At 36.8% G+C, this 14,893-nt stretch overlaps 1 protein-coding gene across 1 annotated transcript in view; it reads right to left on the reverse strand.

The window, feature by feature from the left end:
- Positions 1-541: 541 nt before the first annotated feature.
- LOC119573881 (meiosis regulator and mRNA stability factor 1-like) overlaps positions 542-14,893 on the reverse strand; it is a 29,593-nt gene continuing 15,241 nt past the window's right edge. The window contains exons 13-26 of the mRNA XM_037920988.1: positions 14,628-14,763; positions 14,170-14,292; positions 13,870-14,045; positions 12,491-13,763; positions 12,135-12,368; positions 11,810-12,013; positions 11,530-11,668; positions 11,217-11,379; positions 10,994-11,127; positions 8,058-8,137; positions 7,762-7,866; positions 7,491-7,631; positions 5,120-5,251; positions 542-2,142 (exon numbers count right to left, since the gene is read on the reverse strand). Coding sequence (XP_037776916.1) covers positions 1,990-2,142; positions 5,120-5,251; positions 7,491-7,631; positions 7,762-7,866; positions 8,058-8,137; positions 10,994-11,127; positions 11,217-11,379; positions 11,530-11,668; positions 11,810-12,013; positions 12,135-12,368; positions 12,491-13,763; positions 13,870-14,045; positions 14,170-14,292; positions 14,628-14,763 — 3,193 coding nt within the window. The 3' untranslated portion in view covers positions 542-1,989. The remainder of the gene's footprint in view (positions 2,143-5,119; positions 5,252-7,490; positions 7,632-7,761; positions 7,867-8,057; positions 8,138-10,993; positions 11,128-11,216; positions 11,380-11,529; positions 11,669-11,809; positions 12,014-12,134; positions 12,369-12,490; positions 13,764-13,869; positions 14,046-14,169; positions 14,293-14,627; positions 14,764-14,893) is intronic.

A 14,893-nucleotide genomic window follows, 5' to 3' on the forward strand; every position in this document is an offset into this window, starting at 1 on the left:
GGGAGGAGTGAGGTTGGGCAGGAACAGGTTTGCCAGTGAGGTCAGTCAGGGGATATAATGCACAAGCTTGGGACTTCGATGTAATCGTGACAAGGTATGAATGATTGGAACGACTGCAAAATGAAACTATCCATTTGTTTTTGGAGACATTGTTAGAAGAGGATAGTGTCAGAGTAAGGGGCTGTAGGGGGAATCAAAGAATCAATCTTACTTGGCTAAGCCAAAAAGAGTAATCAAAAAGGTTTGCAAAGATGGAAGCAGTAGGAGGATGATGGGGTGGTGTGGAGTGAGGTAGTACTATGGGGAGGAGGAAAATAAGGAGAAAGGGTATTAATAGGAGGAGTTAAGGATAGTGGGAGAGGAAGGGGTGTATTCTGAAAGTTGAGTAACCTGGATGGAGGAATTGGAATGAACAGATTTGACAGCAAACAATGAGGGAAAGAAAAATAAAGCTCTTCACATCTGTTCACAATACTGTCCTCAGGACTTTGTAGTTTGCCCTTTACACGTTTTTAAACAAGTGTAATAGTAAAAAGATTCCTTTATAATAAACATTTATTTCAACTTCCACAACAAGGAATGTTTCAGTGTAACACTGAGAACCCCATTACCAACACTGACAAAAGCTTGACAAAACCCTGACAAACTTGTTGGCTAATAACAGCTGCTGATGCATTTTTGTACAGTCTGCTATCAGACTAAAATATCAAAATAAATAACAGACTAGATGTTGTGATTAAGCTAATCATAACACTTTCAGCACAGAAATATGCAATCTTGCATTCTCAAACTCTTGAATGCTATATACTATAATGCTATAATACAGCAGAAATATTGTACCGGTAACCCAAAACTAGCATGTCAGGCTATGTCAAGACAAGTAAAATGGCATTTGTAGTTGTATTCATAAGAATAACCATACAAGATTAACGAAATGTCATAAAAAAATGAGGCATTTTACTCCTACTTAGGAACAAAACAGATGGAAGCTTGTTGATCAACAACTTGCATTACTTTTCAAATATATAAAAAGTTGTATCAAAGAAACAAGAACATTAAGGAAGTTACTTCATAAGTGCTTCTAAACTTTCTTCAATAGAATTAAATTATTCTACATCACAATACACCCCAGCTTTGAGGAAAAACGAAACTGCCTCGGCTTAACTTCCCTTCCATTTTTCGCCCAGTCCAAAATTAGTTGTTAACCTTCTATGGGAATCTTCAATTCTCAAAACTAGAAAAAAATGACCAACAAGCTTCAAACACAACAATCTTTAATAGATCACAGAAACATTTCTGAAGTATACTTCCTGTACTAATTCATAATACAATGCTGCCTTCAAAATGCCCAATAAACAACAGCATTTGTTAAGTTCATCTTCTGTCTTTGTACATTTAGAACAAGAAACTAACATATCTTTGTCCAACCATTTGTACTATGTTTTTTTCTTTTGTTTATAGGTTTACATTAGCGGAGACTGCAAATTGACATTTGCTAAATCTAAATAGGTAAACATTTGCACTTTTAAGAGATCTTGATATACTGATGAACAGTGAAAACAAATTGTGTAATATTAAATCCCCTTCCTTCCTGGTCTATCTTTGACAACAACTATGTTTATGATAATAACCGCCCATTCTTGGAATGATTAAATAATTTTATGTAAAGTTGCACCATAATCAACGTGGTAAATAGCCAAGAGATTTTAAAATTTCTCTTCATTTAAATTATAGAATGCTTTAAATCTAGATATATCTAGAAAAAAATTCAACAATACAAAGAAAAATTAACCAACAAGTTAAATAAGAAATGCATCAGTTCACATAACTGAGATGTCATAGGAATTGATACTGAACATGGTCTATGGACGGACATTAATACTTTACAAAACCTCAAAATTATTGCACAAAATCACACCTAAACCAGTACTTATGGAACTAGGCTACTGTGATGAACACAATGCTGTACTTTATTGGAAAATTCCTTAATCAATTTGCTGCAAATTGTGCTGCTAAACGTCGCTTTGTGCGAAGTTTTGGTGCCATTGGTGTGGAGGTGGTGTTAACTTCACCTTTGTCAGCATCACTGTTGCAGCTGGACCATGTGTCATCGGCCTCTTCACAGATTACACTGCTTGATGTCTGTTAAAATAAGGTCAAGCTTAGTATACATCTATATTTTTCAATACTAGCTATAAAATAACAACTTGGGAAAACAAATCACACTTAATCTAATCCCATCCTCTAGCCATCAATCGTACTCTTCTGGCCAAATCTTTATACGAGGGGGCTTCAATATTTTTAGAAAAAGTCCTTAACTAAAAATAATATGGAAGGATTTTGATTTCAATACAACTGAACATTCTTGTACCAACATGTTATAATGTGCTCAAACTTGAATCCTTGACGTCAGTTTGAGGAAAATACTGATGCTGTTCGTAATATTATTGAAAAGGATAGACAAAACCAATGAATCAGTAGCAGACACTCATCTCTCTTGATTCTGCACACACAATTCTGGTGGAGAGTTTGGGGCAAAACAAGCTTTCTACTTGATGGGTCCCTAGGCTATTGCACCCAGATCAGCAGCAACCAAAGGTAGATCTTTGCAGAAGCTTTTCTGCAAAGAATTGTGACAGGAGATGAAGCAAGGCTCTACCAGTACAATCCAGAGGACAAATTTCAATCAAAGCAGTGGCTGCCCAGGGGTGGAAGTGGACCAGTCAAAGCAAAATGTGAGCATTCAAGAGGAAAGGTCATGGTCACTGTATTCCAGGATGCAGAGGGGATTTTGCTGGTTGACTTCCTCGAGAGCAAGCAATTAACATCTGCTTATTATGAATGCATTTCGATGGGAAATTGTTCGACACCTACCTTACAGCCCAGATATAACCTCATCCGACTTTGTTTCCAAACCTTAAAAAAATTGAAAGGTACCAATTTTCCATCAGTTGAAGATGTAAAAAGAGCTGTTCTGACATGGTTCAAACCACATGACTTTCAATTGGTGGCAATGTGTTATTTCCTGCATTTAAGAGTTCATGTTTTGAATACATTATAACATATTGATAAAAGAATGTTCAAGTGCACTGAAATCAAAATCCTTCCATACAATTTTTAGTTATGGACTCAACCCAACCCCCAACCAACTTTTTGAAGTCCCCTTGTATGTTGAGAGATAAAGTTCCAAAAACACTTAAAAGATTTACAAATTTATATTAAACAATATAGGGGAAATGCTGGTAGATACCCTATACACTTCAATATTTTAAATATCAGAAAAAGAAAGCATATGAAAAGCAAAGTAGCATAATATACATGAAACCACTCAAAATTCAGGTTTCCATCAAGGTGACATGTAATAATGTGAACCATCTTTTTAGAACAATCACATCTGAGAATTTTAACCCAATGCTGCTGGGAAAATGCAGTGCCCATCTTTAATTTATCTTAATTTGTGTGTGTGTGTGTGTGTGTGTGTGTGTGTGTGTGTGTGTGTGTGTGTGTGTGTGTGTGTGTGTGTGTGTGTGTGTGTGTGTGTGTGTGCACATAGATGGCTCTGCTAGTGCTTAGCCACAAAGGAGTCAATTACATGATCTTGTGACCTTACCCGATTTCACCTTTCCTTGAATTGGCATGGCATGTACGTACATGCCATGCTCAGCAGCATTGGGTTAAGGTATCAACAGAAAGAAAATTTCTTGTCACCATGGTAATGTCAAAGGTGACACATGGAGCTGACAGCCCTTCATGCTGAGGCTACAGTGTTATCCATATTGCCTGTAAGCTTTGTATTATCAGACATTGACACTTATAATACTTAAGGCCTTTACTGTAGAATTCTGTAACTCCTAGCACTAATATATTGTTTGATCTTAAGATCAAAGTTTATGACATAAAAAGTTATTTATATTTATTTCACATAAAACCAATATAAACCTATTTAAGTACTTAACAAGCTGGTATGATCTTTAATTGGAAGCAAATGATTAAAGGAGCTTCAAATGAAAAAAGTACCTGACTAGGAATGAATAACATTTTTATACATACCACTCCAACTTGCAAGGTAATGGAATCTCAAATGCTTGGATTTCTCTTATTATTGTGTTACATCCCCTGTTCTTCATATGAAAAACAGAAGTAGCCTTTGAAGTTTTACTTTACTATATCCACTGCAAATGAACACTATGTTTACAAAGAGTGAATCTGACACAGCTACATAATTCCAGTGATCACATATATTTACTTGTCTTAGTGCCTACAATATATCAAGTCAAGGAGCACAGCCTTTCCTTTAACATTTTTGCATTTGTAAGGTTACATCATAGTAATACAGGATAATTTAAAAGATATTCATCCCACTGAAGTCCGTACCACATCATGTGTCATGGCATAATAAAAAATCTTACCATGTTGTTTCATAGATGCAAACTACTTAGACTACTTCATATTTTACTCATTGAGTGAACATGTATCTAATATACAGAAACTTTCTATGCATCTTTATACAAGATTTTCATATCAAGAGACATGATGCGATTCGAGATTAATGAAAACCAATCCCTAACGGGGACATTTACAAACTTATTGCAGAGGTTATGCTCTCAATGGCTGCCTAGGACTATCACTATCAAGGTAGATGCATACAAAACAAAGGTTTCAAAAGGTTTCAGAAATGTAAGCATAAGGGCCTAGCATCTTTAAGGATGCACCAAAGTGTATCAAAGTGTTAGGGTTTTTGGTGATGATAGAGAGGTTTAAGTAATAATGTCATTTCCAAGTATTTTAAAAAATAAAGTTTGCTAGAAAAAAGGTGGCTCTAAATTGTAGTTATAAATTGTTCACAAATTAGAGTTAGAGAGAGAAAAAAAAAAGAGTTAAATAATTGTTATCAAATAAAAAGAATTTAGGCAGGTCTATGTGGGAGAGAGAAAAAAGTTTCATTTGCCCATATCAAAATAATTTATTTCTAGCTGAGGAGAGGAGAGAAAATAATAAAACTAAAGCATTAATATCAATAGACCATGAAATTATTGCGACATCTCCCACACTAGAGAAATTAAAATTGTTAAGTCATGACTATAGAATCTTAATAGTGTGTGTGACTTGAAATGATTACCTGGTTACAATTATCAGGTGCAGATACTTGGGCTACCATTTGCTCCTGAGGATGCATTTGTGTGAAAAGCTCTGGGGGCGGCAACTCGCTAGCACTTGGGGGGGCTGCATACTCTTCATTCAATTTACCCGCCTGAAAATGAAAGCATGAGGTGTTGCCCACTTTAAAATTAAACTGCAAAATCCTGCAACATTTGCTTGCTATTTTCCAAAAATACATTGCCTGTAGTGGATAACAACTTTACTTTAAAATAAGGATATAATATATACAATTCTTTGTTGATGCATGATAAAGAAGCATTAAAAATATTTCCTTAAAACAATGTAAGATAAAGATGCATCATCTTTTAATTCATATCCAACTTTTTAAAACCACAACCTGAACTTAATTACATATCAATAGTTAACACAACAAATTATGTAATCAGTTTTCTAGTGACCATATACAGCAATTTCACACATTAAAAACTGCTCTGCTCTACACATGCACATTTGGTTATGTTGTTCATAGTTTTTAACCATTTCATGATGTGGCAATACGAGCAATAAAAATCTAGTCTAATGTATACACATCCCTTCTTCAAACAAAAGAAAAATGGCCAAAATAGTTGCTTCCGATTATAAAATCTCTGCATACTTCAAGATGCAGTGTACAGTAATCACTCTACACTACAGCATGTGCCGAATTTTACATTTACAAATCTATTATGACAGTATATGATACAGAAATGGGATGCTTCACATATTTTGCTTGTTTCAGTCACTTTATGGCATTCTTCCATTAATATAGCCTCAATCAATTTTCCAAGATAAAGTCAAATCAACAAAAATGGAGCATAAAAGAGCACATTTTAGAAACGGGTCCTTTACTTTCATGCACTGATGAAATCTACATGTCACTTGGCATTTATGCTCTCCATGATGCAATGAATCCACATGCTGGGTACTTAGGAAAGGATTTTTGCATTATTCCCATATCATGTGGAATGTACCATCCATGAGCCATGACAAGCAGAGTGCCACTCTAGGGAAGAGGCTATTTCCATGCTCAGATTGGCAGCACAGGTTGTATTACAGAAAAAAAAAAAAAAAGACAATCTTCTTTATTGTTATTATCACTGCACTGAGCCATGGAGTACCTAGAAAGACATGGAGTCAGCAAGGAATACTATTACCATCTTGATACAGCCCATCAAATGACATAGAAATTAGAAAAATGGCAAAAAAGCTAAAGATGCTTATGCAGAAAAAGTAAAAATAACACCACAAAGGGGAAGTATGGAGTATTCATGTGTGCTCAACCTACAAGCCACACATTCAGAGTGGCTGCTCAAGTAAGCCATGCCTGGATTTTGGGCCAAGCAATGAATTGCTTGGATGGTTAAGGGAACTATGGTATATTACAAGAATCCTTTAGAATCAATCCAGGTTTATGCTAATCCCCACCTTCCCCCACCCTCTACAAAAAATACATTGGTGTGGACCAATAGCACAAGCCGTATGTAGACGGAAACAGGATTTTTATTTTGTTTGTTTTTTGAGGGCACCATTGCCTGCGAGGATGCAGGATGTTAAAATACACAAAATATCCAAATTTATAGAAAAACAAAGTGCGCTCTCTCTCTTTTCATAGTGATTAGTGCCTGTTTGCTAAATATAGCATCTTCATATTACTCCTGCTGCCACAAAAAAACTATTCCCATACTCCTTAGGAAGGGAGTTCATAATGTAAAACTAATTGTCACTTTCTAAGCATAATATTTATGTAAACTTTCAAATGCTGTAAGATATGACATGGGGGGGGGGGGGATAACACCTTCTGAACCAATTTGTCTTTGGAGTTGCTGATAAGTTTGATGAATATCTATGTCTTTCTACATAAATTCATCAAACTGTAGAGAGAGGGTTAACATTGTTGCAAAAAACTAAAAGCTGGGGGGAAAGACGGTTATTACACAGCTTACAATACTTCATTATATAACCACTGTCATGGAGAAAATATACAACTATCATTTAATACCATGTGCCATTCATTTGGTATGAAATGTTAGTATAGTGTAATGTAATCGGATGCAGATCACCATGGTGAAATGCAGTGTGGTGGAAAAAAGGGAATATTAGAGCCTCAAAATAACCAACAAAGAATTTAATTAAAAAATCAAAAGGCCTTCGAGTACATTCAAAGAAAACAGGGAGGACGGCTCTCCTACTAATTACTAGCCATAAGATCTGGCATGCAGGACTGAATTATCTACAGAAATTTGCTGGACTACGAGTCCCACCACCAGGGCAACCCCAATTTTGTTTCAAGACTTGTATTGGTCAAATCATCATGCCCTAACATGAGGCTGCTTTACATCAGCAGACTGTACCTGCTTGGAGAGCTCATCGAGCATATGTATGGAGATCGGGGGTGCCATGGTGCCCAGCAATGGGGCTGGGGGAGTGGAAGATCCCAGGGGACCAGCAGGAGAGGCTGGCATGCTTCCCCAACTCATGGGAAGTGTTGGCACCTAAACATGGAAATGGGTTTCATCCCATGCATACAATTCTCCTTTTCATCGTAATTCAGTTGGGAAAATCAAAACTCAAAACAAAAATTTAAAATGTTCCTCCTTCGTTTAGCAGTATACATGCACTTACCATGTAGTGAGCAGGGGACAGTGGGGGCATAACTGGGTACTGAGGAGACCACATCTGGCCCCACATAACTGATCCCCCTGTTGGTGCTGGAGAGCCAGGATAAACCTTTAAAAAAGAAATCAAAGGTTTGACACACACACAGACTAAAACTGTTGAATGCGACAAGTAAAAATTTACATGTTAATGTTGCTAATTTCTCTGGTTTATAGCACATTTCCCTGCACTAAAGTGACAAGGAAGTCTGAACCTATGAAAATTCATGGGTATACAACCATGTTGAAAGGAACAGGACATACCACAGGTGATGAAGGCTGGTAGGAGGGATGGGGGGTTGGAGCATTCATTCCCATCATTAAGTGACTGTTTGAATTAGCTTCTGCAAAAAGAAAATGTTAGTCAAAATTATGACTAAATTTATGCATCATTCCAAATAACACAGAATTTAATATATATCTCTAACAACTTGGTCTATGATGACATTCATGAGCATGATAAATGTAGCTTGGCATGGATATTTAGAAATGTGCCAACTTGGTACAAACATTTTCATGCACTGAGTTTTCTAATCAACAAAGTTCTGTTTAGCCGACTTTTTTCAGCTGAAAGTCAAAAGGTCCCAAATGACTTGCCTAAAACCACTATATACGCACTATATACTACTGTTCAAGAGACAGAGGTATATTTTCTAAAACTGAATGTTCAAGTAAAATTATATATATTTATATATATATATATATTTATATATTTATATACATATATTTATATATTTATATATATTTATATATTTATATATACATATATTTATATATACATATATTTATATATATATATATTTATATATATATATATATTATATATATATATATATTTATATATATATATATATTTATATATTTATATTATATATATATATATATATATATATATATATATATTAATATGTATTATAAATACCTAAACACGCACAAAAGATCCCATAAACTTCAGGGATGGGACTTCTGGGGAGGGGTGTTTCAAAGACTGATATCATCCTATGTAATAATGGACTGATAACACCGCTTTAGGGAACTTCACCTCGATTGCCTGCCTAGCCACTGGGTGGCCAAGCCGGCTCAGGTCGGTGCCGGGTGGGTAGGGATGGTGACTCGATGGGAGCGCCGGGCGGAGGGCAATGGCAGGCCGCCGCTCTAAATTGCTAAGAAAAAATCATGGAGGCCCATGATCGTCGGGGCCGAGGTGGCCGAATGGTTGGAGTGTCGGGCTCGGGACTGTCACGACGACAATCTGAATTCGAGGGTTCGAGTCACCGACCGCCGCGTTGTTCCCTTGGGTGGGGAACTTCACCTTGATTGCCTACCTAGCCACTGGGTGGCCAAGCCAGCCCAAGTCAAGTGCTGGTCCCAAGCCCGGATAAATAGAGAGAATGATTACCTAAAAAAAAGGTACCACCGGCACTCTCCGTAGAAAGGAACTGGGGACCCTACCACGTACTCGCTCCAAGTGTATCACAACATGAAAACTACAATTAAGTATCATGCTGTGACCACGGCGGCTCAGACATGAACCTACCGTTAAAAGAACACCGCTTTGGTTATGAATAAAAAAAAAAAAAAAAAAAAAAAAAAAAAAATATATATATATATATATATTATTATTATTATTATTATTAATAAACAAATGAATAAATTATAAAGTAGAAAAAGAACAAGATAAAAGTAGACAAGAATAAAAAAAAAAAAAAAAAAAAAAAAAAAGAATAACCAAGATAATAGTAAGAATAATAACAATAAGAAAAACAAGAATATTAACCCTTTGCCGATAGGTGGCATGTACGCACATGCCATGGCATGGCCGGACTATCTGCCGGGGGCATGTACGTACATGCCATGGTGTATGTATGGACATTCCACTTTTTTTTTTTTTTTTTTTTTTTTTTGTTACAATCACTGCAAAAGATTATTTTTCTGCCACTGAAAGTGTGATTAAGTCATTTTTAACTCATTTTTACTATGACCCCCCCCCCCAAAAAAAAAAAAAACTCAATGATGCCACACTGCTTATTCTATTCAGACTATAGACCGAATAATGATCAACTATGGAGTCTATATAACAATAATATCCGTCAGTCTCCATTTATCAGGAAATATGGCAAGTAGAGACTTTAGAAAATAATGAAAACTGAAAATACAACATATGCTCGTAGTATTGCGAAGAAACGGCATGGGATGCTGGTATTTGGCATGGTGGTCGCGCATGCTAGGGCGACGGTATATGCCCCCGGCAGCGAGGCCCGGGCCACTATGAATACTACCCATTGGGAAAAGGTTAAACAATAATAGGGTCTTTCTTTATAAATCTATCCAAAAATTTGTGCCTTCCCCACGAATACCTGAATAATGTAATGCCATAATCTCATGCAGTTGTAAAAATGGTTGTTAATTTTAGTTTGCTTGAATCATGATGGAGGGTGTATGAATGAATTAGCAGCATTTCATCTATAATCCTTTCTGGCAAGGCCTGTTTTTGAAAACCGTAAGAGGCAAGATGTATACATTAACTTGGTGATTTTGCATTTAGTCATTGTTCAATCTATGCATTAGAATTGTGAAAATCTGATTTTCTTTCATTGTTGAACTTGCTTTGATTTTAAAAAACAAATTCAAACATAGTAAACAAGTTTTAGCTTATGGCAGCTACAACTTTTTGGAAGAAATATCAAATTCTTCACACAGACTGATATGGCGATTCTGATTCTGGGTGACCACTTCTGTGGTCTTTAACCTCTTGATACTTTGACCTTATGGCTGAAATTTGTGCCTGGTAATCTTGCTTGGGAAGAAACTGATCATCAAAATGTACTAGTTAACGAGTCTGCCAAATATTTGTTTATGCATACACTATATCACTGCTTCACCTTTAAATTTTCTTTTTTAAGCTGTATTTATATCTAAACCCTATTGTTCTGTTCACTGTAGAGGTTTCTAGATAATGCATTGGTATTACTATTTGCCACAGTCAGGTAAAGCCCATCAACAACTGGCGTTTCCCCCTCCCCCCCACTGAAATTTTTCTTTTTAGCTGTTGGCAAGTTTTATTCCAAACATCCACAATGTCTCCATACTCCCATCCCTTCACTGAACCTTCTCTCCATACAGGATCCATAGGGATATTGGCACAAACAAAGGTGAAATTAAGTAAAATTTGGTAAATCTTATTAGCTATACAAACAAACCTTGTATATAGCGCTGGTAATCGCACTGCTGAGGTGGGGTGACCTTATTTGGAGGAGGAAGATGAGTGGGAGGTGGTGGCTTGGTATCATTATTGGCACTTGCAACCTCGGTGTTGTCTCCATAGAAAGATGAACTGCCAAATTAAAAAAAGTCATGAATTATCTTGTAATAGAAAGACAGGAAAGACAAGTGAATATTCCAAAATGGAAGCAATATACTCACCTTGATGTAGGAATGTGGAAACTAGGTGGGGAAGGAGCCGAGTCTCTGTTTAAGACAAGTATTCTTTTTGTTCCACGACCTCTAACTGCCACCAAATCTCCAAGGGCTTGAACAAGAGCTACTATATTGGGAAAACCATAAGTTGCTGGTCGACAAGCAACACCTGGTGAAAAAAAAAAAAAAAAAAAAAAAAAAAAAAGTCTGTACAGATATACAGAATAATAGTCAAAAGATTCTCAAGTCCAATCCTACAAACTATTTATCATAACAATGCAATACATATCTGATTAACAGTCAAAGGCTGGGAACTTACCAAAACGGTCAAGATAGGCTGTATCAAAATTCAGAAGTAGCATACGTCCCCCTGCTTCATGGAGAAGTGTCAAGAGGTCTCTCGCAAACATCTGCAGTGGCACTAGGTTAACCTTGGCTTCTTCACCTTCACCTTCAATCTAAATAAATTGCATTTGGGTCAATTTTACATCAGATTTCTATTAGAAATATAAAAACATATATATCCATACATACACATATTACATATATATGGAATGTAGGGCTGGAGTAATAAGCAAAAATGAAAGCTAGAAACTTACCACAAGTACATCTTCCAAGTCCCGCCTAATCACTTCTATGCTTGGAGGATGGCCATAGCGGTCAGTGTAAGTTTGTACAAATTTGTCAAGAGGATAGGTACAACTGGAGTCCTCCCACAGAAGTTTCCGTGCTCGCACCAAGATTTCATGCACATATCCACGGTCAACAAGGGCGACTACAGGTTCATCACCTGTCTCCACCAGCTAGAATTGTGCAGGTCAACAATTGTAATTATAGTACTAAAAGGATACATTTTGAATGATAATGCACTTGCAATGCTTTTCAACATTTTAAACAAGTAAACACCTAACCTATTAAACTTACCTTCACATGATTTCTGAGCTTTCCTATGAGCTCTTCCAAAGTGTTGGCACCATAGTGGGAGGGTTTCAAAGAATACCCATAATAACGAGTGAAGACCTGAGTTAAGGCAGAAATCCTGATAGCTTGCCTAGGAGCTCCTCTTACCACTGCCCCTACTTGATCTCCTAGTACACGGACACGTTCTCGTTCCACCAGTTGCAATTGCTTCTCTCCATCTTCTTCATCATCATAGACCTAAATATGCGAACATAATTTCTTATTTCATGTATTATGATATGTACTCAATATTAATCAATCTTCAATAACATACACTAGACTTTAAAATTTGTATACACAATGGCAGGATTAAAGTTTACCTGAAGGACATCTGGAATGGCTTCAAATAGTTCAATCAGCTTACTAAACCCATAGTCAGCCACCCTACACTGTCTTCCAAAATGATGGTGATAAGCTGGAATGAAACGATTGAACTGCATTTTGCACTGTGGAGAGTGCCGAAGTAACTCAACAACCTCTGCAGCAAACTGTCTTGTTCGCTCTATTTCTTCAGGAGTTTGTTCGCGCTTTGGAATAGCAATTGTAGTCTCAGTGCCAGATCGGGTGACTATCACTGTCGTTTCACTAACTTCAGTCAGCAAATCCTCAACATCACATACTCCATAATCAATCACATTCCATGTTCTTGTCAATGCCTTTTCATAAGCAACTGGAAAAGCCTCAAGTGTTATGGCTTTTGTTGGCTGGCCCTTCAACACCCTCAATAGATCTGAAGAAAACCTTTTGACCTGAGCTTTGTGTGCCAATGTCAAAATGCGTTTATTTCCTTCCCCCAAAACTTGCACAACATGAGGGAGAGCTTCAAATAGGTCAGCAAGCTTGGTAAATCCATAGTCAGCTACTCTACACTGTCTGCCAAAATGATGATGGTATGCTGGTATGAACCGAGAAAAAGGTAAACGGCAGTATGGGAAAGTTTTAAGGAGATCTACCAATTCTCTTGAAAAGAGTGCCAACTGTCCAACAAGTGGAGGACTCACACAACGGGCTAGCTCTTCAGCTTCATCTGTTACTTTATTCTCAACCCACTGCACATATTTGAAACCACCAGTAGCTGTCATTATGCATACTCCTGGCAAACAGGAGACCAAGTGTTCCAAAGGTACACCATCCTCTGCTTCATCAACTGGGCCAATTTCTGCTTCATAACAATCTACCAAGCTTGCCAGCGGTAGTGAACCAGAGTGGGACTGAAGCAAAGAGTGTATACTTCCAGCCAAAGTCCGCAAAGTCATATTTACATTTGGCAGACTTGAACTTTGATCACGTTCTGCCCAACCAATGGAATCATCAGGACCAGAACTATGGATCTTACAGTATCTGGATGATATACTACCACTGACTTCCTCTTGTGCTGACTCTGTCAAGATTGGGGAGCTCATGTGTCGAAACTCAGGATGAAGGGAGACCATCCTACCTGTACTGTTATCAGATACAGTTACTATATCCCGCATGTTATACATTTCTGATACACCAATGGTTTCATGAAAGCGTCTCTCATAGAGCTCCCGAAACTTGAAAAGAGGAAGCTTCTTTCCAGGAACTTCCTGCAGCAGAGCTATGACCTTAGACCTGAAAATTAAACTATAATAACATCTAGGAATACATGTTTATTAACTACAATAATTCAAATTCTATAACAATACTTCAATGTCAATTCACATTGCAAGTATTATACCTTTTCAATTCTGGTGATGGCTGATTTTGATTCACATAGGATATGATAATCCTCTTGGCACCAATCTTTTTACGGTGAAGTTGAGAAATGGCATACTGAGCATCTTGCTGTGAGGGTACCCGCAAGGTAGCAGCCAAGTTACCGTCAGATTGAACAAACACTGACACATGCAATACCTAAAGAGAAAATAAAAAAATTAACTTGGAAAATAAAATGTAAAGGACTGATGCCTCCACAATTTTCAATCTCCCTTATAATGGTATTTTATGTGAGAAACGTAAAATTCCATAAGCCACTTACCATAACATGATCTCTAAATATTGTGAAAAGGATGCGTTTCATCTCCCTGGCATCAATGTTTTGATCGAGATTTGTCACTTGTAATTCTACTGGGACTTGCTGGACACTAGCTAAACTTGTATCCTGGAAAGAAAAAGAATATATCAGAATTTCCATGTGAAACACAGAACCCCTTTGAAGAGTAAAATGGGAAAACTTTCAATTCAAACTATTTCCAAACAAGATTAGCCAGGAAAGTCATTTCAAAATATTACACCAGAGTGTGAGCCACAGCTCAGGGAATGCTGAAGTCAGAGAGAAAGAGAGAAGTGCTATTCACATTTTAATATTACAGTATATATTGTTTCTTGTAAATTAGGATACATGAAATAACTTTACATTTTAACATCTTACCATTTATACTAAACTATGGGTATTCAATCTACAAGTTGACTAAAGACTGTGAAGACAAGACTTACAATAACACCTTCCCCAAGGGAGAGTTCCTTTAGTCCATAAAGGATTTGTCCTTGTGCATCAACTGTAGGGGAGGGGCTCCAAACAGGCTTCACAGGACTCATGCCACTCCATAACAAAGGAGAGGGACTTCTTGCCCTACAAATTCATAAAAAGAAAAAAAAGTTACAAGGATACAATCAGATAAATTTCAAAATAAAACAATAATAATACTTTCTAATACCTTCAGTATTTAGCAAGTCTCAAATTATACATAAAATACAAATCA

The sequence above is a fragment of the Penaeus monodon genome, chromosome 6, assembly GCF_015228065.2.
Source record: "Penaeus monodon isolate SGIC_2016 chromosome 6, NSTDA_Pmon_1, whole genome shotgun sequence".
Lineage (NCBI taxonomy): Eukaryota > Metazoa > Arthropoda > Malacostraca > Decapoda > Penaeidae > Penaeus > Penaeus monodon.